Source organism: Elaeis guineensis, chromosome 15 (assembly GCF_000442705.2).
Source record: "Elaeis guineensis isolate ETL-2024a chromosome 15, EG11, whole genome shotgun sequence".
NCBI classification, from domain to species: domain Eukaryota; kingdom Viridiplantae; phylum Streptophyta; class Magnoliopsida; order Arecales; family Arecaceae; genus Elaeis; species Elaeis guineensis.
Window position 1 is genome coordinate 60,385,011 of NC_026007.2, and position 24,028 is coordinate 60,409,038.

At 37.1% G+C, this 24,028-nt stretch overlaps 1 protein-coding gene across 2 annotated transcripts; it reads left to right on the forward strand.

Annotated features, from left to right (window-relative positions):
* The first annotated feature begins 6,975 nt into the window (after window positions 1–6,975).
* On the forward strand, window positions 6,976–10,735 carry LOC105058115 (protein DROOPING LEAF). Of its 2 annotated transcripts, none has more exons than XM_010940912.4 (7): window positions 6,976–7,192; window positions 7,968–8,099; window positions 8,637–8,733; window positions 8,826–8,874; window positions 10,092–10,167; window positions 10,329–10,406; window positions 10,482–10,735. In XM_010940912.4, the coding sequence occupies exons 1-7, from the start codon at window positions 7,124–7,126 to the stop codon at window positions 10,494–10,496; spliced, it is 516 nt and encodes a 171-aa protein (XP_010939214.1). In that variant the 5' UTR covers window positions 6,976–7,123; the 3' UTR covers window positions 10,497–10,735. The 2 variants fall into 2 exon arrangements, with proteins under 2 accessions (XP_010939214.1, XP_010939213.1); XM_010940911.3 differs by having other exon boundaries at window positions 10,511–10,735.
* The last annotated feature ends 13,293 nt before the right edge of the window (window positions 10,736–24,028 follow it).

Here is a 24,028-nt window from a genome sequence, read left to right on the forward strand (position 1 = left end):
AACTCCCAGCCATCATGTAGTGCCACCCCAACTTCTTTTTGGCATGAGATTTTCACATGAAGGAAGAAAAAGAACAGATGTGCCACCCCATCTCAAGATCTCACACCCTCTCTTTTTATTTCATTCTTTCTTACATGCTTTCCCACACCCCTCCATCTAAAATTCATCATGCAAGCCCTAGCCCTCTCTCATCTCATGCCCCTTCTTTTTATAAATACAGCCCTAGCCCTCCTTCTCAAGGCATAAACGCCCCCTTGTGGGCTCATCATCTCCTCTCTCTTTCTCTCTCCCTCTTTCTCTCCTTAATCAAACCAATGCTCAAAAAGCTCTGTTCAAGCTATTGCCCCTCTCTCTCCCTCTTTCTCTCTTCTCTATAAGTCTAGAAGAGGTACTAACCCTAACAACCCCTCTTCTTCTTTCTTGCCACCACTATTTTCCTCCATAGATCTCTTCTCCACATCCCAAGAAGTCTAGAGGAGGTCCTAATCTTATCACACCTTCTATCAAATCTAAGAGAGGTCCTAATCTTAGTGCTGCTATCCTTCTTCTCTATTATTTTCATATTTTCATCTACTTTTCTTCTTTGGAGTTTTTAGACCAAGCCTTCCAGCCATCCTACCGCTATCTGCATGGAGAAAAATAAAGGATTCAAGGAGGCACATCTACCATCGGGTGCAGCTAAAAGATCAATTTGGTTAAATTGTCTTGTATCACACTTTTGTTTCTTTTCCTTTAGATATGCTTCTTTATTTGATCGATGAAATTTTTTTTATTATAATTTTTTTTATTTCTTTCTTATGTTTCTTGTAATTTATTATTCTTTTCTTTTGCATTTTCGAAACAATCAACTGAAATTCCTGCGGATATGATCCCAACTCACTCTATCTACATAATAAATGAGTAGAATTTCTTTTGGTATGCTACGACATGCATCAATCTTGGACCGACAAAACTTCACGGTCTTTAAATGTGCCCAAGCAGAATCTCTCTAAAATGCACTGTGAAAATAACAGTCCCTAACCACTGGCTCTGATATCAAATATAGAGAGGAAATAGGATAGCACTTAGAAATAAACAAATTTTTATTAATGCCCTAAGAGTAGTATACTGGTACACAAGTACACACACTAGTTGGAATGGGACACACACTCTGAAATTGGAGATCTCTCTATGGCACTCTCACACACCCCATATACACTTGCACTTTTTGCTCACATATATAATGGTAGGCCTTGACCTCTATTTATACATGCCATAGGTCGGTGGAGTGCTCTTTTTTTGGCTTCTAGAATGATGGTGCAAGAAGGACCTAAAGAGATGAAGAATAGTTTATGATGGCTGTTGATAATTCAAGGAGATACCTACAATATCCAAAAGATATCCGGTGAAGAGTGGAGAGAGAGATAGTTGTTGTTAATTCCCAATATAAAGATGAGTCTAGGGTACGTGCTTACGTATACCTTGTCTTAGCTGATCCATTGAACCTAACAACCAAATTAAAGTTCCATCTTGAGTTTAATAAAAAACCTTTACCTCTATGAAATGTCTTGAAGCATCTTTTAGTGGATTGGCTCCTGAACCTAAGGCCTCCTCGAAGAGAAGAACATGTCGTTAAAGGGGCTCAGGTGATGTGGATATATCAGGACAGCATAGGCAAAAAAAGAGGAGCAAGTTAGCATTCTAATCTGTACTAAAGTAACTGTTTTCATGTTCAAGTCGACATATGAGTCAGAGATTGATGTAAACCACCATGGCATTGGATTCATACCACATGGACCACCGTGGGGCTCAATCCAATTTTTTCCAGTATGAGGCTATGATTGGGGCCAAAAAAGAAATGGTGTTAGAGAACATACCCCACACTAGGGAAATGGACTAAAGTTTACCTAGGAATGATACATGCCATTCAAGATGTGCTCGTTCCAATGATTGACATGGAATACAATAGTGGAAGTAAAGAGATATTAATCCTCAATAGGAATTCTTTAGCATCTCTCATATTTGAAATCCAACATAGAGCACTTCTATATCCCATCAAGGGTGGATCTCCTGCCAATGTTTGCAGACTCTCCTAGAAAGCCGTAGGAAGCTTTGAAAAAAAATCATTCACTCACTCTCTCTCTCTTCCCCCCCTCTCCCTCCCTCCCTCTCTCTCTCCCCTCTTTTTTGGAGCCATTCTCCTAGATCAAGATAGTACATAAGAATCAATGGGGAGCATGTGCTGTCCATCAAGGCTGCATCAATGATGGCATACCCAACCACTAAAAGATTTCTCTTCAGGTGAGTGCAGGGACAATCCTATTCCACAAACATATATCTCCTATGGCACTTTCTCAACGTCCACATCTCCCCCACTGGCAACTGAATCACCGTTTGATGGTCGGTCAGAAGGAACGGCAGCATAAAGACTCAGAGCCCTAGTCTTATCACCTAAGTAGTCGAATGCTGCTTTGGTAAAACTAGGCTATACATAGAGGCGTAGCTTCATCCTGGAATCCATGTCATCCGCCAAGCAAGCACTGCTTCGTCCATATCTCGCCATGTCCTCTACCAAGTGGTCGAGACCTATGGCAACATTCTTCTTCTTTCTTTTCCCATTAAACTTGTCGTAGAGAAATGAGTCACTGTTCAAGCAATTCATTAATCTCAAAAACATTCTAATATTGAAGCACTGAGGCACCCCACCTGACAATATATAGAGTTAGTCGTTGTCAAAAACAATACCACAAAACACTCTCTATTTCCCAGCACGCATGAACTTCTATTTTTTCCCAGATGCAGAAAATTATTCTGAGGATTAGCTGAAATGTTTGTTATATTGGCATAGAAGCAGTGCAGCATCCCCACGAATTCCATGTCCAACGTAGCATGAGGAGGTTGATGCATTTCATGAGGATTTTTGGCATTTCTATGATATCATATTGTTTTCGTTAGCGATCCAGTGGTGCTTAATTCATAGTCTTTTTTTTCTTTTTTTTTTATGCTAAAATGTTTGTTTATGATTATTCATTCTGTCTTCATTTATCTAGAACAGCAACTAAGGAGCACTTAAGTACGCAAGCCATCTAAACCTCATTGCACAAAACTAATTAAACATCTCAAACCATGGTAGAAGATTTTCAACCTTGAAGATATTTTGGATGTTTTTGACTGAAGGCCTTAAAAGCATTTGAGGTGGATCAACAAGTGGTACTAAATTATATAATATTTCGGCAACGTCCATTAATTTGGAGAACAAAATGATCAACTTGCACGATAAGCTGCTATTGTAAGCGTAGCAACGGTTCTCATTCTCAGCATAGAACTTAGCATCTCCTTATAAGACCTGATATTTAGGTTTTCTTGGAATTAATTTGAATAACATTCAAAAGTATATGAAAAAAATATTGCATACATAATAGAAATATTAGACAAGAAAATTGGTGAATTACCCGAAAATTTTAAATGATAATTATGTCTCCTGAAATATCTTTTGCTGAAGGTCTATGTCTTTATAATATCATGAATATATCTACCTAAAAACTAACATGTTAAAATAAATATTACATACCATTGACAACTATATAATATGAAATCAGAAAAAAAATTTTGCCTTTTGTTATGTGGAAGAACTCACAAAAATCAAGAAAATTTTGAAATAAAGAAAAGTCCATCACCCCCTCGGACAAGAGAAAGAAGTAGAATGAGCACCAAGCTCACAAAATATCATTGTTCTATTTTAGTCATTTCATTGGTAGGAATAGTTTTAACATTAAGATATTTAAGTTTTATTTTATCTTTGTGAACAATAATTATTTTACCTTGTCAATTTTGGTACAAATTTAAGGTCGCAATTATGGAGATCTTATTTGAGTGAATACCATACACTAGGATGATTTTAACAAAAAATAGACAAGCTTAAGATTGAGAAGTATGGCCACTGACATTCTCAATGGTCACCAAATAAGACTAAGGGATAACTGTCCATCTTATGATAAGTTACTCGACAAATCTCCTGATCAAATATCTTTTCTGTGTAAACTCCTAATCAAATATCTAGTATATTATCCGTATACAATCAATTTGTTTCATATATATGAAACAACTTTAGAATTTTGAGCTGTAAGTAATTGACAAAGCGACATTGTCTATGCCATTGGTTAGTCAACTAGATGGTTCTTAATTAGTTTAACCTGTATGCTAAAGAATTTCCTTGCTATCAACTTTGTTGCTTAATGGTTTGGGAGTTACTTTATTTTATCTGGAAACTAGTAACTTGACATCATCTATTTCTATACATTGTTATTGGAAGTTTGAGCTCGTTGGGACCTTCTTGCTGATGGGGAAAGAGGAAGAAAAGCCCAAGTTGCTAAGTCGTTTGATAATCAAAAGAAGTTTATGATATATGAGATCACACATGACTATTCTTTCTATTTTTTCCTAATTAATAAGAAAGTTAATAAACTTATCATCTTATATACATTTCATGATGCACATCAGCTCCTGCTTAGGAGCCAAGATTGATCAACAAAGTTCCAATTTCACAGTGTATATGACAAAGTGTGCGTGTGTGTGCAATCATCAAGGAGTAAATTCTTATTTGCTAACCTATGAGTGATTTATCTCCCCCAAACAATTCATAGATTTAAAAAATAATGACTAAAATAAATAAATTATAAAAATTATAAAAAAATGAACAATATAAGAAAAATACAAGAAAGAATGTGAAAAGTTAGAATGAAACAATACTCCCTATGGTCAAAACCCCTAGTTGGAGGTAGACTGGAATCTGGGATGGCAGACCCTCCTCTGATCCGGGCTGTCCAATCAAGCAAACCTTTCCCCAAAAAGGAGAAAGAGGTGCCTGCGTTGGCCCTAATGATTGTGCCCATATTCGTTAATGGTGACAAGCACCCCAAGCTCTGGATTTAGATATAGTTTCAGACATGGATACAGACCTCCTATAGCTAGGGTAGAGGAAGGAACAATGACATAGCCTCCTCCTACTCCTCCTCGATCCTCCTCCTCCTCCACCTCCTACTACTACTACTAAGCTTAAGCCTCAACTCTCAAGGTGGAATGGAGACAAGTGTGTGGACTCGTGGAAAAAAAAAGAAAAGATAAAACTACAAGGCGTGGAGAAGTATAGGTGCGTGGGTGGCGGAAGTCAGTGGCAGGCATCGCTTTGGTAAAGACGCAGTTATACGAAGCCGGCAAGTGTAAGAGCGTGGGGGAGGGAAGCCAACTTTTACCCCAGTTGGATACCCCAGTTGGAAACCGAGGAATCGTCACATCACCGCGGGCTCTCACTGACCCACCCTCACAGATAGCGACAACTGATCCCTCCCCCATCCCATCCTTTGTCCCGCTTTCTCACTCCTCTTTCTTCTTATCCTTTCCCCTCTTATTTTCTCGTGATGTGTCTGTTGATATGCTCTTTACTAACTATATATTAATGTTGATGGGTGGATGGATGGATACGTTTAGTTATTTGTTTTATATAGATGACAATTCATGGCTTGATCTAGGAGCCAATACTATCATGACTCAAACTCTGATGTCATGAAATTGGTGGGATTTGCATGTGCTGGATCCACCGAGTATTGTGATGTTGTCTGTAATCTGATGCGGACTCATGCATGATTTTTCTAAATTTTGTTTGAGGATGGTGTATTGTTTGTCTTTGGCAACTGTATCGCCATTTGGTCGAGATCCTGTGGTGTATACTTTGTACTTCGGTGGTGAATGCACGTAACTTTCATCATAAATTCAGAACACACATTCTTCTTATTCTTCCTGTGACACTCTTACCGGCTTTAAAATATCTTGGAAGGTTCTTTCTAGATTTTTTTGAATTCAAATTCCTTCTGCTAATAAGCAAATAGTTCTTTTCTTCCTGCTTGCCTGCTAATTATCTAGGCTCTTGGTACAGTTTTCTTTAAATTCAACTTAATATTTTAGGTTTGGAATGAATGATAAAAAATTTGCGGAAGAATGGTTTGTATTTTATGCATTATAAGAGTTGCCTTCATACAGGTTGGATGAATCTTGAAAGTGGTTTTCATCAAAAAAAAAAAATCTTGAAAGTGCTTACCTAGTCTCTCATGCTTGTGCTAGATCAATATATTCACCACAAACTCACATATTTAGATCAATAACACTACTTTATTAATAGCTCTCAATGGAAAACAAATTATTGCCATTAGCAGCTAATCGTTAACATGACTCTTGATTCTCTTATTGTATATCTCACTATAATAATGAGATTTAGAATATATGATGCCTATGCACAAGCTGCTATACCTATCATGTCGAAGCTACCATTTTCCATGTCTTCTATTCAGATAAATCCATCAGCCGAGTAATATATATGAGCGAAAACACATACTACATTTCTTATATGTGCAAAACCATGTTTACATATCATAATGCATTAATGCAAGCCAATTAGCAAGCCATTTATTTTTATGATACATATGTTGGCAATAACATCGAAGGCAATTAAAATCTCAACTTTGTCATTTTTCTCAAAGAACCAAATTGCTAGAACTATAACATTGAACAATTTGCCACCTAAATAACCACATTTCCAGTTTATAAACTCAAGCATTTAGAAAGGCCACATGCATATTGATCACACTTGCATTATTTGGTCCGAGAAATTGTTGTTGATTATGCATCTTAAATCATTCCATTATCGGCTATATCTTGCTTGCTACAAAGAAATTTAATATGCAACCTTTAATATATCTTTTTTAAGTCATCTAGAAAGCTAAAAGGAAGTCTCTTCCTCTAACCAAGTATTAGCTCCTTCAATTGACCAGACAAAATATTAGGTTCTCCAAGATAGAAACAGAAAGAAATAAGTCCAGTCCCTGCACCCTTTGTGTTTTTTGACGCACAAAGCGCGATGAAATGTATGCCGTATGCCTTTTGTTTTCTAGTAGCCTGGGTGGGCTCGGCCGTACGTCCCATGTGTGTGGGTTCCCCTGGGCATTATTGCTAGAATGGAAATCCTGTTCACCATATCCATTTTCCCTTGGAAGCTCCCTCCTTTTCAGCCCAAGAGGCCACCTCTACCACTCCTCCCATTCCCTTCTTCTTAGCTTCTCTTCTTCTCTTTGCCTTCCTTCCTTTACTACTAATGGATTTGGTTCCTCCCACCGAGCACGTATGCTACGTTCGTTGCACCTACTGCAACACCGTTCTTGCGGTAATCTCTCATAGCTCGCATACATGGAGGCCTACAAAAGTTCTTAGATAAATCTACGGATCAAAGAAAGCAAGCTGCCGATCTTTATACATCTTCTATATTTGCTTGGTTTTACTTAGTAGTTGATATATGAGATAAGTCTACTTGGAAGTTTTGAGAATTGTTCTCCTACAATCACCATTTCCGTTCCTCACACCATGTGTACGTCTGGTGTGTTCCACCTAATTTAGCTTCCTCTTGCATCACAAATTGGGCTACACTCTTGAAGGTCCACCAATGAGATTTTTAGAGATGTATATACATATGTATGTGTGCATGAATGAAGAGCATTTTCTTTATTTCATCCACTTTATTTCATCACAAATTGGGCGACTGCTATTTTCATTTTTATTTCATCCACTTTAGTTATCTCATCTAGTTATTTCGCATCCAAAGCTAAACCTGATCTCTTCTATTTCTCTCTCTTTCTTCGTCATCTCTTCATTTTAGTTAGTGAAAAAATGGGAAGGCCCATTTGTAACTGTACTTTACTGCCTAATCAGTACTGTCATTGTTTAGATCACCAAGCAAAGGAATTTAGGTGACCTACTTGAGATATCTTCTGGCGACCCAAAGGAAATGTTTCATATTGATAATATCATATCTGATCTCTTAGATTGTGGAAGAAAAGTGGAACTTGCTCGCAGATAGGAGCCTCTGAAAGAGATTATGATCTAGGGATGTTGTGAACACTGCCTACAAACTCATCTCTTGACGGCATCTTTGGTGGTTGCAGGTTGGGGTGCCATGTAAATGGCTTATGGACACGGTGACTGTGAAATGTGGCCATTGCAACCATCTCTCCTTCCTTAGCCCCAGACCCATGATGCAAACCTTTTGCCCCACTGACCACCAGATGGCATTTCAGGTTTGTCTGCTGCAGCCTTCCTTTTTTGATGAAAGCCGCAGTTTTCCTCAATTTCTTCATATTAGCAGAAATACTCTTCTGTGATTCAAAATTTCATAAAAATGGTACAAAATGGATTGATATATATACATTTATTTATGGATAAGAACTTGGAGTTTAATAATGACCTATGCGTGTGCATACTACATTGGATTGCTTACTAGTTTATAGCATGAAATTTTTTATCAAGTTTCCTTGTCCTTTTGCTTGTAAATTAGCTTTTCCGCACTAAGTTGCATTGTATTTTGTCATCACTTCCAAGTCATGTTGATGGACCACCATAACCCTTAAAAAGAAAAAGGCACTCATTAATATTAGTGCCTATGCTAACTTCAATGGACAGTACCACTAACATCTGAGGCTAGATAAGGCTAGCTAGGTCAGAGGCCTACTAGTTTCTTTTTTATATCTTTCATGTTGTTTTTAAATCTGCTTTCCAATAAGGGGGAAAGATAGGGTGTTTCATTTCATGTGCCATTGGTTTTCATTGTGAATTAGGGTCCCTGCAATGACTGTTGGAGGGGTCAGCCTTCATCGCCATCTTCATCGACGTCAAGCGAAAAAATGATCCCCAAAGCATCATTTGTCGTGAAACGTAATAAATTTCTTTCTTTGCTATATTTCTACTTCTCTCTGTCTCTCTGTGTTCTGTTCTGCTATCTATTTGGGTTGATTTCTTGATGGCAGCTCCAGAGAAGAAACACCGACTTCCATCAGCTTACAATCGCTTCATGAAGTAAGAAACAAGGATGTCATATTACCACTTACTCTGTCAACTCGTTTCCCATTAGTACATGTCATGGATAAGCTTACCATTGGATTTGATCTCGTTATCCATATTTCTCACATGACTCTTGGCTGACCATTCTACCAAGAGGCATGCTGTAATTAAGAGGCTATGGAACAAAAAATGCAATCAACGATACAATGAAAATGATACTGTGCTTTTTTCTCTTCATCCAAAAAAACGAACGATACTGTGTTTTCATCAAAAAAGAAGAAAAGGAAGAAGAAAGAAAGAAAATGGTACTGTGTTACATAATCTTATCATTGTCATTGTTGGGGAAAACATGAAGGTAGAGGGAGCAGTCAAATATTAAAATAACAAAAGGCCAAAATTTTTTAGGGACTTGAGTATTGTGAACTAATTGCTTAGCAATATAGTGGACTGAAAATTTCTACTAACTCATATGCAAAATGATCATATATAATTTGAGGATCAGATAAACTATATATTGTTACCTTCACTTATGTTGGCATTCTAATCTTCTCATACAACTTTCATCTTATTCCCTTTCTTTTTTCCTTTTCTTTTGAATTTACATGAGAGCCTACTCCAAATGAACCAGGATTTTTCAATACACATGTCATCTCAGAATGCCTCACCCCAATCTAGCTAAATGAAATATATGGTCTATATTCTGAGAAACTGTTATGTGATTTCGACAAGCCTTCAGTTTATCTTCTTCACATATAGAGATCCTGAAACCAACAAAATAAAGTTTTCATGATCGACCTAACATAACATCCTTCGATAAAATCATGAGCTAGTGCGCCATAATATACGCAGTGATCTTTCTATTTACCTGATAAATGAATTTATCCACTAAGCTGTGTGATTAATTGTTCAGTCATTATTTTAAAATTTTGTGGCCATGTGAGATTGTTGAATGAAACATGCTTTTGCAGTCTTCTTTTATATAGAACATGTTGTTGGTTAAATAATATTTTGGGCTAGCCAAGCAATTGTGATAATTAAATTGGGTGCTTAATTAGTGAGTCCTGGGCTAGGCCAATTAATCAAACTGCTAAAATTGCTGGTCTCTTGAGCAGTACCAATAAAAAAGTACATGCGATAACATTATTGGGAATGCAACCAACAACTACATTATTCATTTTATAGCTTTATTAGAATCAACAGGATTCATTCACTTGATATTGAAATCATGATAGGGAGGAAATACAGCGTATCAAAGCTGCCAAACCTGACATTCCTCATCGAGAAGCATTTAGCATGGCTGCAAAGAATGTATGATATATCCTTCTGACACTGGTTTCCAAAAACCAAACCTTGGCCTATATTGCACTGTAACAATTTCTTGTTTTTCTTTTATTTATGAAAACAATTTCCTGTTCTTGTCTTATGTTTTTTTGCTTTTCCTTGGATCCCTCATGATCCGCAAATTACAGTGGGCTAAGTGTGATCCACGCTGCTCGACAACTGTTTCAGCTTCTGATGGAGCAGCAGGAACAGTTATCTTTCCACATGTAAGTGCAGAAAAACATTTATATCTTGTCTACAAATAATCATTATTACAGGCGGTTTCCTATCATGCTTGACAGAGTTTATCCTTTTGAGTTGAATGGTGCAGGAAGGAGAAAATGGCCTTACAGTGGAAAGATTTGATGCTTTCAAGCAATTGGAGCGCAAAGACTAGGTTTACTGATCAGCTCTTTAGATTACCTAATCAACACATCAACCCTTTTGTCTTTCTTGATGATGTGTTTTATGGTGTATGCTTTTTGATGGATACATTCTTCCCTATGTGGTATGGAACTGTAGTAGTATGTAGTAATTGATGTTATGTTTGGTGCTATTTGGATGTTTACTCAGTCAGTTGCTCACACACACACACGGAGGGTAGAGGGGGAGAGAGGGAGAGGGCCGGAGAGGGAGAGAGGAGGTGGGTGGGCCGGGGGGGGTGGTTGAGGGAGGGGGAGGGAGAGAGATGAATTATTGTTCTCAGTTAACAGTTTAAAAATAGAGGAATGTCATTAGAAGCATAAGATTTAAGTGATCCTCCATCAGTAAGACAAATTTTTGTAACTCCTGGAAGGAGATTCAGGTAGAGCTATCCCATATCAAACTTGTTTCTGCATGCATCCTAACCTCTATATCTTGTGTTTAGACCACAACATGTCAAATCATATCAAGATTGGATAAAACAAAGGATGAAGCTTGTAAAGAGGTTTTGGAGGTGTACATTTATGAAAATTAAACCAGGATGTGGTTGTTGAAATTTGGAAAGATACTGTCCATCATCATGTTTTTATTTTTTCCATTAGGTATCACAAGAAATATTCATACATGAACTTCTTCCGTTCTAAATTGTGAAATTTTCTTGCACCGTGCCATGAGCAACCTCTTCAAGGAAGTCCTCACCAAAAGTATGAGATGAACTATGGTTCACAACCCTCATCCCACCACATTAACGTCCAGAGAAATTCAATTCATGCATAATTGACTATCAGTTACTTTCTCTATATCACTTCATATTACATTAGAATGTATAGCCATTCTTTCATTCTATTCTCTTAACATAATGTGGCCTCGTCCTGATATATGCATCTGCAACCATAGAACATTTCAATGTACATATAGTATCATCAGTAGCTTCAGTGATGGTTGTGATGGAGCTATCTAATCATGTTCTTCAAGCTAAAACATGCCTGATCTTCTTTGGTATGTACAATTGAAGAGTTATAATTTAATATTTTGGTTCCATCAGGACTAATACAATAACATGGATTCACTATTATGGTCAACATTCAGTCATGATATTTACCACTAAATTCTAATTGAATTGTCATCTAAATCAGTTGTTTTAATTTGTTTCTGGAAATTTCTAATGAAAATTCCCAAGTTGATTAGTAGATGATTCTTCATTTTGGCAAAATTATATGGGGAATTTTTTGATTAAAAGGATACAAGTATTTATGGTCTTAAATGAATTAAGACCTTGGTGAAAAAGATGGATCATAGAAAGTTTTGGTTGTGGTTTGAAGTTCTAAAATGAGTGCATGAATTCTACTTTCATTACAGAAAAATAAAAAATTACTTATACTTTTTATGACCTCTATCAATGCTTATTAGTATTGCCAATTACTCCTGCAATATGAAAAGCATCACTAAATAACGATGTTTAAAAGCATCGTCATAAAATTCAAAGATAACGATGCTAATAAGCATCGTTTGGCTTTTTTTTACGTGCTATTATCTTAGCCATACTTATAAGTGTTGCCATTTAATGATTCTTAAAAACATTGTCAATTGAAGATATATAAAAAAATAAAATAGTAGTCATGGTATTTAAACGATTATAAACGAACCAAATGTGCACAAAGGCATAGAGATCACTGGACATTTAGATGAGCATGAACACTCGAATATTTCCAAAACAAAAATAAATAAATAAATAAATTACATGATATTTTCTTCAATATCCTTCTTCCTTACATAACAATCAAATGAATGCTAGGCAATGTCAAATTCTTAAAAAGAAAAATGTTCCAAATATTCGAAACTGGTGGCAGCCAAAAATGTCTCAGCTAGTAAAAAAAAGTGGCAAGAGAAAGGATAAAATGGCCATAATGAAAATAAAATGGAGGGATGCAACAAAAGAATCACAACATGGGAAGAAATGAAAAGAAACAAATGCTTAGAGATGAAAAGAAAATAGAGAGACAAAGCGATAGTGGTGCTGCCTTAGTTCAATCTTTAGTCCGTCGAGGAGGAGGAGGTTTGAGGGGTCGAGAGGAGGAAGAGGGATCAGGGACTTGCTCACCTAAGTGCTGCTCTGAGGAGGTTTCAGTACTTAAAAGCGTTAAGGCTATGTTCTTATACAAGCCAAGAAATAGAGAGAATGAGATCCACCATCAAATCTGAACATTACCATCCAACTACTAAACGAAGTTAAATTTTCATAAATCTTGATATAAAACCTCAATAAAAATATCGATTTTGACCAAGTTTCCATCATATGCAGAATACTTCAAATCATCGACAATCCAAGCAAGAAGAACAAATCAAGAATCTCAAGAAAAAATCTCCCCCAAAAAAATAATCAAATCGAGATATCAATCGCCTCCTCATTATCGAAGTGGTCCTTCTTGATCATAGTCAGGAGCATATCACAACAATAGAGATTATCAAGAATGCCGCTAGCAACTGTCTTAGATCCACCGCTATTTTCCCTCTCCAAGAAGCCCATATAAACCACGTCAAGAAGAGAGAAAAGAGAGGAAGACCGAGGAGAGAACCAGAGCAGAAGAGTTAGTATGGGCCTCAGAGGTCTGTAATGGGATCAATTTAAAGAGGAGAGAGAGAGAGAAGGGCCAAGAGCTTTTATTGGGATCCAGCCAATAGAGCAATAGCTCAAAGAGAGAGAGAGAGAGAAAGAGAGAAGTCCAAAAAAACCCCGCTTTGGGCAAGGATGCGATGGGGAGCAACATGAGGGGTGCCGAGGGAAGCCAGAAGGGGCGATGTTATTGGATTCTGATGACATTTATAAGTATGACATCGAAATCTTCATTTGACAATGGTTAGGTGGGGAGTTATTGATTCCGACGAGCTTATAAGCATTGTATGGAAATCTCTATCTAATGGTGCTACTAAGCGTCGTTAAGAGTCACTTATCTTATTAAATTTCGACATCTCTAAAAAATGATGGTAAATGGATGGATGTATAATTTTAAACATGCCCATACTTTTATCTAGCATTGGGAAATAAAAATCAGTATTTCCTTTTTTATTTTTTTTGTAGTGTTTGGTTATGGGCTCAGTTAAGAGAGTCCTAGAGTCAGTTAGAATTCGTGGTCCCCGAATAGACTATAGAGATCCAACTTCATAATTTCATTCAGGTAAACCTTTTTCCAGGTTTTATGTTTTCTTTGTCTTTACCTTGAATCCATTGCAATAGGGATAGAAATTTCCCTCAAATCCCAAAAAAGGATCACTAAAAAAAAAAGAGAGAGAGAAAATCATCCCAATGCTGGTAAAATTCATTTTTTCTCCTTTTAGGACTAGCTCCTTACCTCTCCCATCTATCTCGTTTTGTTCTCCAAATCCTTGTATGAATCTTTCTTCTTCTTCTTCTTCTTCATATATTTTGAGAAAAGGACCAGAATGTTGATCTGTTACACACTGTGGCATTTTCAGTCATATTATCAATAACATCCTTTCCACTATAGCAGTAAGCTGTTTGTGTACATTGAATTTTCCGGGGCCAAGGGGTCATTACTCATAAGTAGACTTGTTAACTCTATAGTTCAATTGACAAATTAGACTCAGAATTTTTAATCTCGTGCATTTGGGGAGGAGTTTTTTAATATCCTTTCTGTCAAACAACAAAAGAAGATTTCCTAATAATAGGGAAATGCAAGTTTAAAATGGAAATCCTAGAACAAACAATGGAACTGCTGCTTGCATAGAAGTATTGAACCATGGGATCTGCTATATTCTTAACCATCTTAAGTTGAAATATAATTCATCCAGTATTTCAATGGTACCTTGATTCAATATATTTTGTATTTTCAACATGGAGGGCCTGAACAGTAAAAGAGCCAGGATGTACTCTATAAGTTAGTTACCATGAACTAAGGTTTATGCAAGGGCGGTAGCGGGTTGGATTCAGGATGGATCCAAGCATGATTGATCCAGATTCAAACCCAACAAGGTAATTAGATTCAAGTTTAGGTTCGAATTTTCGTTGTTGAGTTTTGGATTGAATTTAGATCTATAAGCAGAGATATCACTTAACTCTATCGTTAAATCACCATAATTATTGTTCTTATTAATATTTTCATGAAACCTAAGTTTTTGATTTATCATTATCACGCCCCAAATTCGGGACATAATACGACCATACTATTGAGGGATGGAGCCCACGATAACACAAAACCAATCTATCATAATCATCTAAAATTCATCAAATAAAAAGATTCAATTTCTTTATTCATCAGATAATTAAACCAATATTGGTTCAGAGTATCTAAATCCGAAAGTAAATACAAATTCATATCTCAAAATTCATAATTATTTACTATAAGTTCGTGATCATAAAATAAACTAACTTTCGCTACCAAATTTTCAAGCTTGCTACGCAGATCTTCAAAGCTTGGATTTTCTTCATCGGTCCTAGCCTTATATTTTTGTATAAGAAAAAGAAAAATAAAAGAATATGAGCTACACTAGTCCAGTAAGTAAAACTTGTGCTTCCTTATCGGATCAAGCATAAATTTTTTATGATAATATATTATTTAAAAAATAGTAGATAATATAAAATAAAGTATTTCATAGAATATATAATAAAACAAGTCATAAACCAATCATACATGCATAAATCATGAATATTTCATAAACATACTTCGTAAATCACTCTTGTCATATATTCATGACATGTTTTAAAATATTGCTCACAGATATTCGTGCTAAGGTCATTATTATACCTATGACAGGGCCATGTTTCTTAATCGACAGAGTTCTTGTTTCATGTACCAACTTTATATCCACTGACAGGGCCATATTTTGTGTGGATGCTAGCTCCAGATGTCGACCTTCTTGAAGGGATTCGTTCATAGCTATCTACGAGCCTTTAAAATTCTTATATTTTTTTTCTTAAAATATACATATACATAGATGAAAAAATAATAAAATTCATATTTCATAATCATACTATTTTCATAAGACATATTCATGAAATCAATACTCATAATAAAACATGCTTTTTGACTTCACATATGCTGATCCTTATTTTATAAAAAATATGATTTCATCAATAAAAGGTTATGTGTATGAAAATCAAGAAGATTTAAAAATAAATAAGGAGCGCAAGATCCACTTACCTCATTCATCTTAGATCTTCAAATTTTATTAGAAGAATCAGTTAATCTTATTTAAAATATTAAATTAGGATCAATTTTTATTTCATATATTCAAAAAAATTAAATAATAATAGAAAGTGATTGACTGAATGACCAGTCAGATAAAGTCCGCAGGCACTAGATCGATTCGGGGTCATAGGTCCCTAGAAGGAAAAAAAAAGATGGCCTGATATGGGATCCATATGTTTTCTTAGAGAGAGAAAAGAGGAGAGAGAAAGTTTTAAAGAGAGAAAGTAGAGAGAGAATCTTCGTATCCTTCAAAAATGACAATCATGATTGAGATCATCAAAGGTCATATCAAGGTGACTCAATATGGATTAACTATGATCAGATACTATAAATTTCGAATAAGGAGATCCAACCTACTGCACGACTTTTGGAGCAATCTCAAGTCAACTCATTTTCATCTCAAGTTTATCCTAGGGTCTGTGATGTGATCAGAGAAAGAGAGAAAGACCCTAGAGAGACACAATTCATAAAGAGAGAAAAAAGTCTAGAGAGAGAAAATAGAGAGAGAAATTGAAGAGAGAAAGGTAGAGAGAGGAGAGAGGAAAGAGAGAGAAAGGAGAGAGAGAAAATTCTCTCATTCTTTTTTTCTTTTTCTTTTTCTTTTTCTTTTTCTTTTTCTTTTCTTCTTCTTCTTTCTTTTCCCATTTTCTTCTTTCTTCCTCTTCCTTGGCCAAACAGGGGAGGACCAGAGGGAGGTTCGGTGGCTTGGCTCCGATGAGGGGCGGCGGCATCTGGTCTATGGCAACAGAGCAAGGAAGGCCGACAGCGAGGTTCGGCTGGCGAGAAATCAAGAAACAATTGGAGAAACAGAGTACCCCCCTTTCTCTCTAATTTTTCGATCATTGGCTGATCGTCGGCGGCCAAAACCTCTCGGGGAAGAGGGATAGAGAGATGAGATCCTATCCTATGGATGAGACGCCACAAACAGCGGCACCAATAGTCGGAAAAAAGGAGGAAAGGGTCTGACCGAAACAGAGCAAAACAGAGGTTTAGTTTTTTCATAGATTTTTGACGATCCCGACTGCCGGTGAGGGTCTAAAGCCATGAGGAGAAAGGAAAGAGGGAGAGGGAGAAAAGTTGGAGCCTTACTTGAGCTCCGATGGCATCTCCGATTTTCGACGAACACAATAATGAGAGACCACGGCTTCCACGGAGAAAAGAGGAGGAATCAAGTTTGAAGATCGTCAGTGGAGGTTCTTGAGGGAGAGGGAAGACTTATTTATAGAGAGCCCTAGGGCTCCGATGGTCCTAAGACTCCTATTCCGTCCGGGATTCATCAGAGAAGAATACTCCTATCGGGAGTCTTCTTCCCGTTCTCTCTCTCTCTCTCTCTCTCTTTTGGATTTGGGCTTCTAGATTTTGGGCCTGGTTCAAGGCCCAAATGGGCCGGGTGTTACAATCATAACCTTGTAAGTTATTCATAATATGACTTAATTATTTACTATGATACCAAGTAGTTTCCAAAAGCCAATTAATGGCATTTTGTGCAAATTCTAGGTTTTCAATGTCTTGCAATTGATGATTTTTCTCAAAATCAAAAAACGAGTTTTCATAACTGATAGCATCCTGTAAAATGCATATATTACACAAATGAGACATCTTTTAACACATAAATACGTCTCTACATTTTTTAATGCATAAATTATTATTGGACCGTCTATTGGGTTATCAGTTTGGATCCAGCCCCAAAACCGAACTTGATTCCATAAGCTTATCGTTGTAATACTAGTATCTAAATTTAATTATTTTCTAACAATCGGTTTAGATTATGGAACTAGCAGTCCTAAGCATGGGCAGTACAATAACCTCTTATAACCCTGCGTCCGCTTCAGAACGAGGCTTAGACAAGTTTGTCCAAAGCAGAGAATTGGATTTCAATAGGTTGTCGTTGTTATCAAATGTCTTCCTAAAAAAATGGAAGAATAACTCTGTTCCAACACGATTGGAAACTTGTCTGCATAACGGAACAAAGGATGGAAGTACGAGTCTATTCTAACAATCCGCAACTTGCCAGAATTAAGCGTCGGGTGAATGCTGAGTACTTGCAGATGAGTACTAATTTCTGGAGAGATTTTAGTTGAAGGTTTGCCAGATTTGTGAGCTTAGCTGGCAATGGCTCTAAAAAAATAAAAAAAGTTCTGCAGTAGGGGTCCCTCGGTTAGAGGACCGGGATGAACTCTGACCTTTGCTGCAAGATAATCTGATAAACTTTGGCTGAAGGGATTTCCTCAAATATCTGTAGTGGAGCATGCATGGAAGGGGTTCGGGTTGTATATTTTGCTTGAAACAATGATTGATCTTCTTTCATGATTCTAACCATTGGATCAGACCTTGCACAAACCGTTGGATCTGCAAACATAGCCCTCAAAGCAGTCATTATGCAATCCTAACATCACGAAAGAAGAGAAATCATTTCTTCGCACCTCATACGAAAAGCCTCATCTTTCTTGAAAAGCATCTAGACTTCATTATCCAAATAATATTAAAAAAAATTATAAAATTAATATACTTTTCAATTTATTTGCAAGAATGATGCAAAATCACAAAACTTCATTTCAAATGACATTTATTTGATAGAAAACACCATTCCATCTGACGTTTTTTCGCTCCACGTCCCCCTCCCCCGTGAAATCAAAAATCAAACTTCGCTACACGTCATCTCCTCCCCATCCCCGATGGAATAAAAATTAAAAAAAAAAATTGAAAGCGCCATTTCAAATGACATTTTCAAACCCCTCGTGTTAATTTTAAAATAAATTATGAAAATAATCCACTACCATCCCTGTTAAATTTAATTTTTTACTAATTTATTATTAATTTTAAAATAATTTATGAAAATAATATTCAAATTTTTACTAATTTATTATTAATTTTAAAATAATTTACGAAAATAATATTCTTAGATGCCCTCACGCCATATGTGAGTGCTGAATCATCCAAGAAAATCGGCCATATGTGAGTGCTGAATCACCCAAAAAAATTGAATCACCCAGGCAAATCATGATGTGAAAGGAGAGTCATCATATCAAAGAGCGACTCATAAAGCTTTATGAACCTCCTCCCACCTCTTATCCTCCGGTCGGATCCGATCGTCCTCCGGTCTGATCCTCCCAGCTCTCATCCTCTGATTGGATCCAGATCCTCCCAGCTCTTATCCTCCTGCAATCAGATCCGGTCATCCTCTGATCAGATCCTGTCAGCTCTCATCCTCCAGTCGAATCCGAATCCTCCTAGCTCTCATTCTCCAATCGTCCTCCGGTCGAATCCTCCCAACTCTTATCCTCCAGTCGGATCCGATCGTCCTCCGATCGGATCCTCCGGCTCTCATCCTTTGGTCGGATCTGGATCCTTCCAACTCTCATCCTCCAGTAGAATCCGATCATCCTCCGATCGATCCTCCCAGCTCTCATCCTCCGATCGGATCCGGTCATCCTCGGATTGGATCCTCCCAGCTCTTATCCTCCGACTGGATCCGAATCCTCCCAGCTCTCATCCTCCGATCAGATCTGATCGAATCCAGATCCTCCCAGCTCTTATCTTCCAGTCGGATTCGGATCCTCCCAGCTCTCATCCTCCAATCGGATCCTCCCAGCTCTCATTCTCCTCCGATCGGATATGATCGGAGGTCGTGATTCGATGATTAGATGTGATCAGATAGGGAGGAGATGATCTCCAGGCCATCATGGATGTACACTAATGTGAATGGATGCTGACCGATCACTAAACCCTAAACCCTAAATCCTAAACCCTAAACCCTAACCCCAAACTCTAAACCCAAACCCTAAACCCTAAATTGGATCGGAGGTCAGTAATGTCAAACCAGCACCGTTCTTGTGCTTCTAATGTTGTGATGTGCATTGATGTGGACTGGACACTGTGATCTGACCGAAAGTTCCGTGTGACCTGACCTAAAGTTCCCATGATCTATCGCACTCGGATACTGTGACCTGATGATCTGATCGATCCATCCGTGACCCAACAGGAGCGAGCCACTCGTGATCTAACAGGATCGAAACAACCCAATGTAGGCGCCTACATCTGGCTTGTAGACGCCTACAATCCCATTAACAATATTTATTGAAAAAAATAGGTGCTCAGATGTAGGTGCCTACATCTGATTGTAGGTGCCTACAATATGTCATTAATTGAAAAAAAAAAGCGCCTAACCCAGATGTAGGCGCCTACATCTAGATTGTAGGCACCTACAATCCAGATGTAGGCGTCTACATCTGATTTTGAAAAAAAATAGGCGCCTAACCAGATGTAGGTGCCTACATCTGGATTGTATGTGCCTAGGCGCCTACAATCCCATTAACAATATTTATTGACAAAAAAAATAGGTGCTCAGATGTAGGTGCCTATATCTGATTGTAGGCGCCTACAATATGTCATTAATTAAAAAAAAAAAGCACCTAACCCAGATGTAGGTGTCTACATCGAGATTGTAGGCACCTACAATCCAGATATAGGCGCTTACATTTGATTTTGAAAAAAAATAGGCGCCTAACCAGATGTAGGTGCCTACATCTGGTTAGGCACCTATATATATATATATATATATATATATATATATATATATATATATATATATATATATATATATATATATATATATATATATATATTTATTTATTTATTTATTTATTTATTAAATATAGTTAATGGGATTGTAGGTGCCTACATTGGGTTGCTCCAATCCTATTTTAAGGCGGCTTGTTCCATGGCTTTTATATATTTCGAAATTGAACACTCCTTCTTCATCTGCTTTCCCTTCCGTTCCTATCAGAATCTCTAGCTCTTATCTTCACAACCATCTCCACTCAAAAAATCTCTTTCTGCTAAAAACCTCCTTCCATCTTCTTCTCGGCCAATGGCTCCGAAAATGCATCTTCTCCAACGTCAAAAAATAAGCAAAAGTGAAGAAAGCAGAAGGGAAGAAGAAAATAGAAGGGGAAGGGGAAGGGGAAGGGGAAGAGAAGCAAGCGAAGCACCATCATCTCCTCCTTCAAGATCTCCTCCTCCGAGAACTCCTCCTTCAAGATCACCTTCTGTGAGAACTCTTGTAAGCGATAAAAATATTCTTTTCAACCACATTGTTGATATGATCTTTTTAGATTCAGAGAGATTTGAGATTGCAAACTTAATTAGAGTCATGGGATAGAAATTTATCTACACTGCTGAAGCTCTGATATTTATAAAGTTAGTTAAGAAATTTTATAAAAATATTTTATTTGAAGAACATATTGTATCATCTTCAATGAAGGGAAAAAAAATTTATTTAGATGATGGAATACTAGGACAAATTTTAAAACTTCCGACGATAGGTGAGCTGTAAGATAGTAGAAGAGATAGAACTATAAAAATCAAAACTGTTATTAGGGTAAAGGATCATGATTAGTTCCAAAGAATTCATGAAAGATATTTAAATATTGAAATGAGATTACTCCATATAATTATTTGCTGGATTATACAACCTCGAGCTGGAGGATTTGATACTGTTACTGAGAGAGATTTAGCAATTATGTATCATGTAGTCAAATGTGTCCCACTCAATCTTTCAAGAATGATAATCAAGGTTATGTAAGAAGCGGTCGCTAGGGTACAGGCGTCTCTGCCTTATGCAATGATGTTAACCTATGTCTTTAAACATTATGGAGTAAGAATTCAGAGTGAACAATCAACAAAATTAGATAGAGGTAGCAAAATTAATAAAAGATCCTTACACAGAATGTATTGGTTTAAAATTGATGGTGAGTGGACTAGAAAAGATGGAGAGAGAGAACATGTGGATGAAGATATTTCAGGTGAGGAAGACAGAGCTAGGAGTGAAGCAGGACCTTCTTCCAGGAGGAGTAAAGTAGGACCTTCTAGGAGGAGGAGTGAAGCAGGACCTTCTAGTACGAAATCTGTTGAGCATATGAGGATGGCTCCAGATATGGTCAGTGCAATTGCTCGAGAGGTTGTATCTATTCTTCGGTCATCATCTTCAGAAGAGAGCACTGCACGTATGGATCCTAGTGGGATATATAGTTCTTCCTTGTTCGAGCAAAAAGTGGATAATCTTATTTCAGCAGTGCAGGATATCAGACAGGACATTCATAATTTAGTCTGTCGTATCGAAGAATTAGAGAGATATTCGCCTCATACAGATATGCAACATCAGCTAGGTGAAATTATCTTCACTCTTAGAGTATTTCAGAGTGCGATATAGAGAGAATCAGGTGGAATAAAAAGGCAAAATATTCTCTCTATTGGATTGGCTACAGTTTTACAGAATGTTGCTCGGATCGACCAACAGATGAATATTCTTGTTTCAAATATTTCAAGTAATCAATCCAGTCAGTCTCCTCCTAGTCAACCATCCTCTAGGCCATCCTCATCTGCTCGTCCATCCTTATCTGCTCGTTGCTACTACCCTGCTGTTCAAGCTGATCCAAAGGATTAGATTATCAGGATTTTATGTCTTCTGTGGTGCGATGATGTAGTAATTTTTGGTTGTATATGTTGTGTGGTGTATATATATTGTGTGGTGTGATGATGTAGTACTGTATTTTTTTGCAGCAGTTTTTAATTTATAATATGAATATATCTTCTTGGTATGAAAGAACGATGTTGAATGGTGAAATGATGTCGAATGGTTAAATGCTGTATATACCATAAAGCATAACAAATGATCACTTGAAATTAAACTAATCTCTAATAAAAATAATAATTAATAATATAAAATATAATAAAAATATCAAAATAAAGTATAATAAAAGTTTCAAAAATATTAAGTACAAATTTAAAAAATACTAAATCCCACAAAAATGTCGTGGTCATCGTGGTCGCTTTTCTCTTTTTTTTTTAATTTTTTCTTTTTTTCCTGTGTCCGATCTTTTCTTTTTCCTGTGACTGGATGGATGGATTTTTTTTTTCTTTTTTTTTCCTGTGTCCTGTCCCTTTTTTTTTTTTTTCCTCCTGTGACTGATCAAAGAGGGACAGGTGAGGATTGAAAAAGCCATTTAGAATGGCGTTTTCAAAAACGCCATTCCCAATGATGTTTTCAAAAGAGAGATCTATGGGGGATGGAAGAGGATGGAGGAGGAAGTGACATGGAGTGAAGAATCATTATTTGAAATAGTATTTTCTATCAGAAAAATATCATTTTAAATAGTATTTTATGATTTTGTATTAATTTTGTGAGTTGAAAGGTGTGTTATTTTTGTCAAAAAAAATTAATATTATTTGGATAATGGACGCAGCATACTGATATCAGTAACAATTTGATAACTTTTATCCTTACACAGGTTGAAAACGGGCAACTCACCCAGTTCTGAAATGGCCGCTGGATCTCCGATCTCAGTCTTAGAACACGCTTCCCAACTTTATATTGGTTTGCCATAGACAAAAAGTGCACAGCTACAGGATTCTTGAACAAGCAAAATTGGTCAATGAATGTAACACCCCGGCCCAGAATCAGCCACAGCCCACATAAAAAAATAAAAAAAAAAAAAGAAAACAGAGGAATCGGGAGGAAGAAGACTCCCGTTGAGAGTCTTCTTCCCACCGTGAAAAGGAGAGAGGAATCCGAGTAAAAATCGGATTCCTCCTCTATAAAACCCCCTTTCCCCTCCCTTTAGGTCTTTATCACGGGATTTTGAGAGATTTTTAAGAAATTGAGGGATTTTTTTTTCAAGAGGATCCGCGGGTTCTTAGATGGAAAAAAAAAAAGATTGCCGGAGTTCTTCTCGACTGCCGGAGCTCGAGGTGAGCCCCTCCCCTTCTTCCTCTCCCTCTTCCCTTTCTCCTCTGGCCCAAAGCCTCGCCGTCGGCCACCGTCTTCGCCGGAAAATCCATGAACAAGAAATTCCCTATTTTCTGATCTCTTTTTTATCTCGCCGGCCAAACCTTGCCACCGGCCGTTCATTGCCCATCGTCGTCGTTGCCGGATCTCCGATCAAGCCGCCGGAGCCCCAGCCACCGCGAGGGGGGACCTCACGGTCCTCCCCTATTTCAGCCAAGGGAGGCCGCGGGAAGAAAAGAAGAAGGAAGAAAGAAGAAGAAGAAGAAAAGAAAAGAAAAAGGAAAAAGAAAAAGGAAAAGAAAAAGAAAAAGAAAAAGGAAAAAGAAAAGAAAAAAAAGGAAAAAGAGAAAGAGAAAAATAAAAATAAAAATAAAATAAAATAAAATAAAAAGAAGAAGAAGAAGAGAATTTTTCTCTCTCTCCTTTCTCTCTT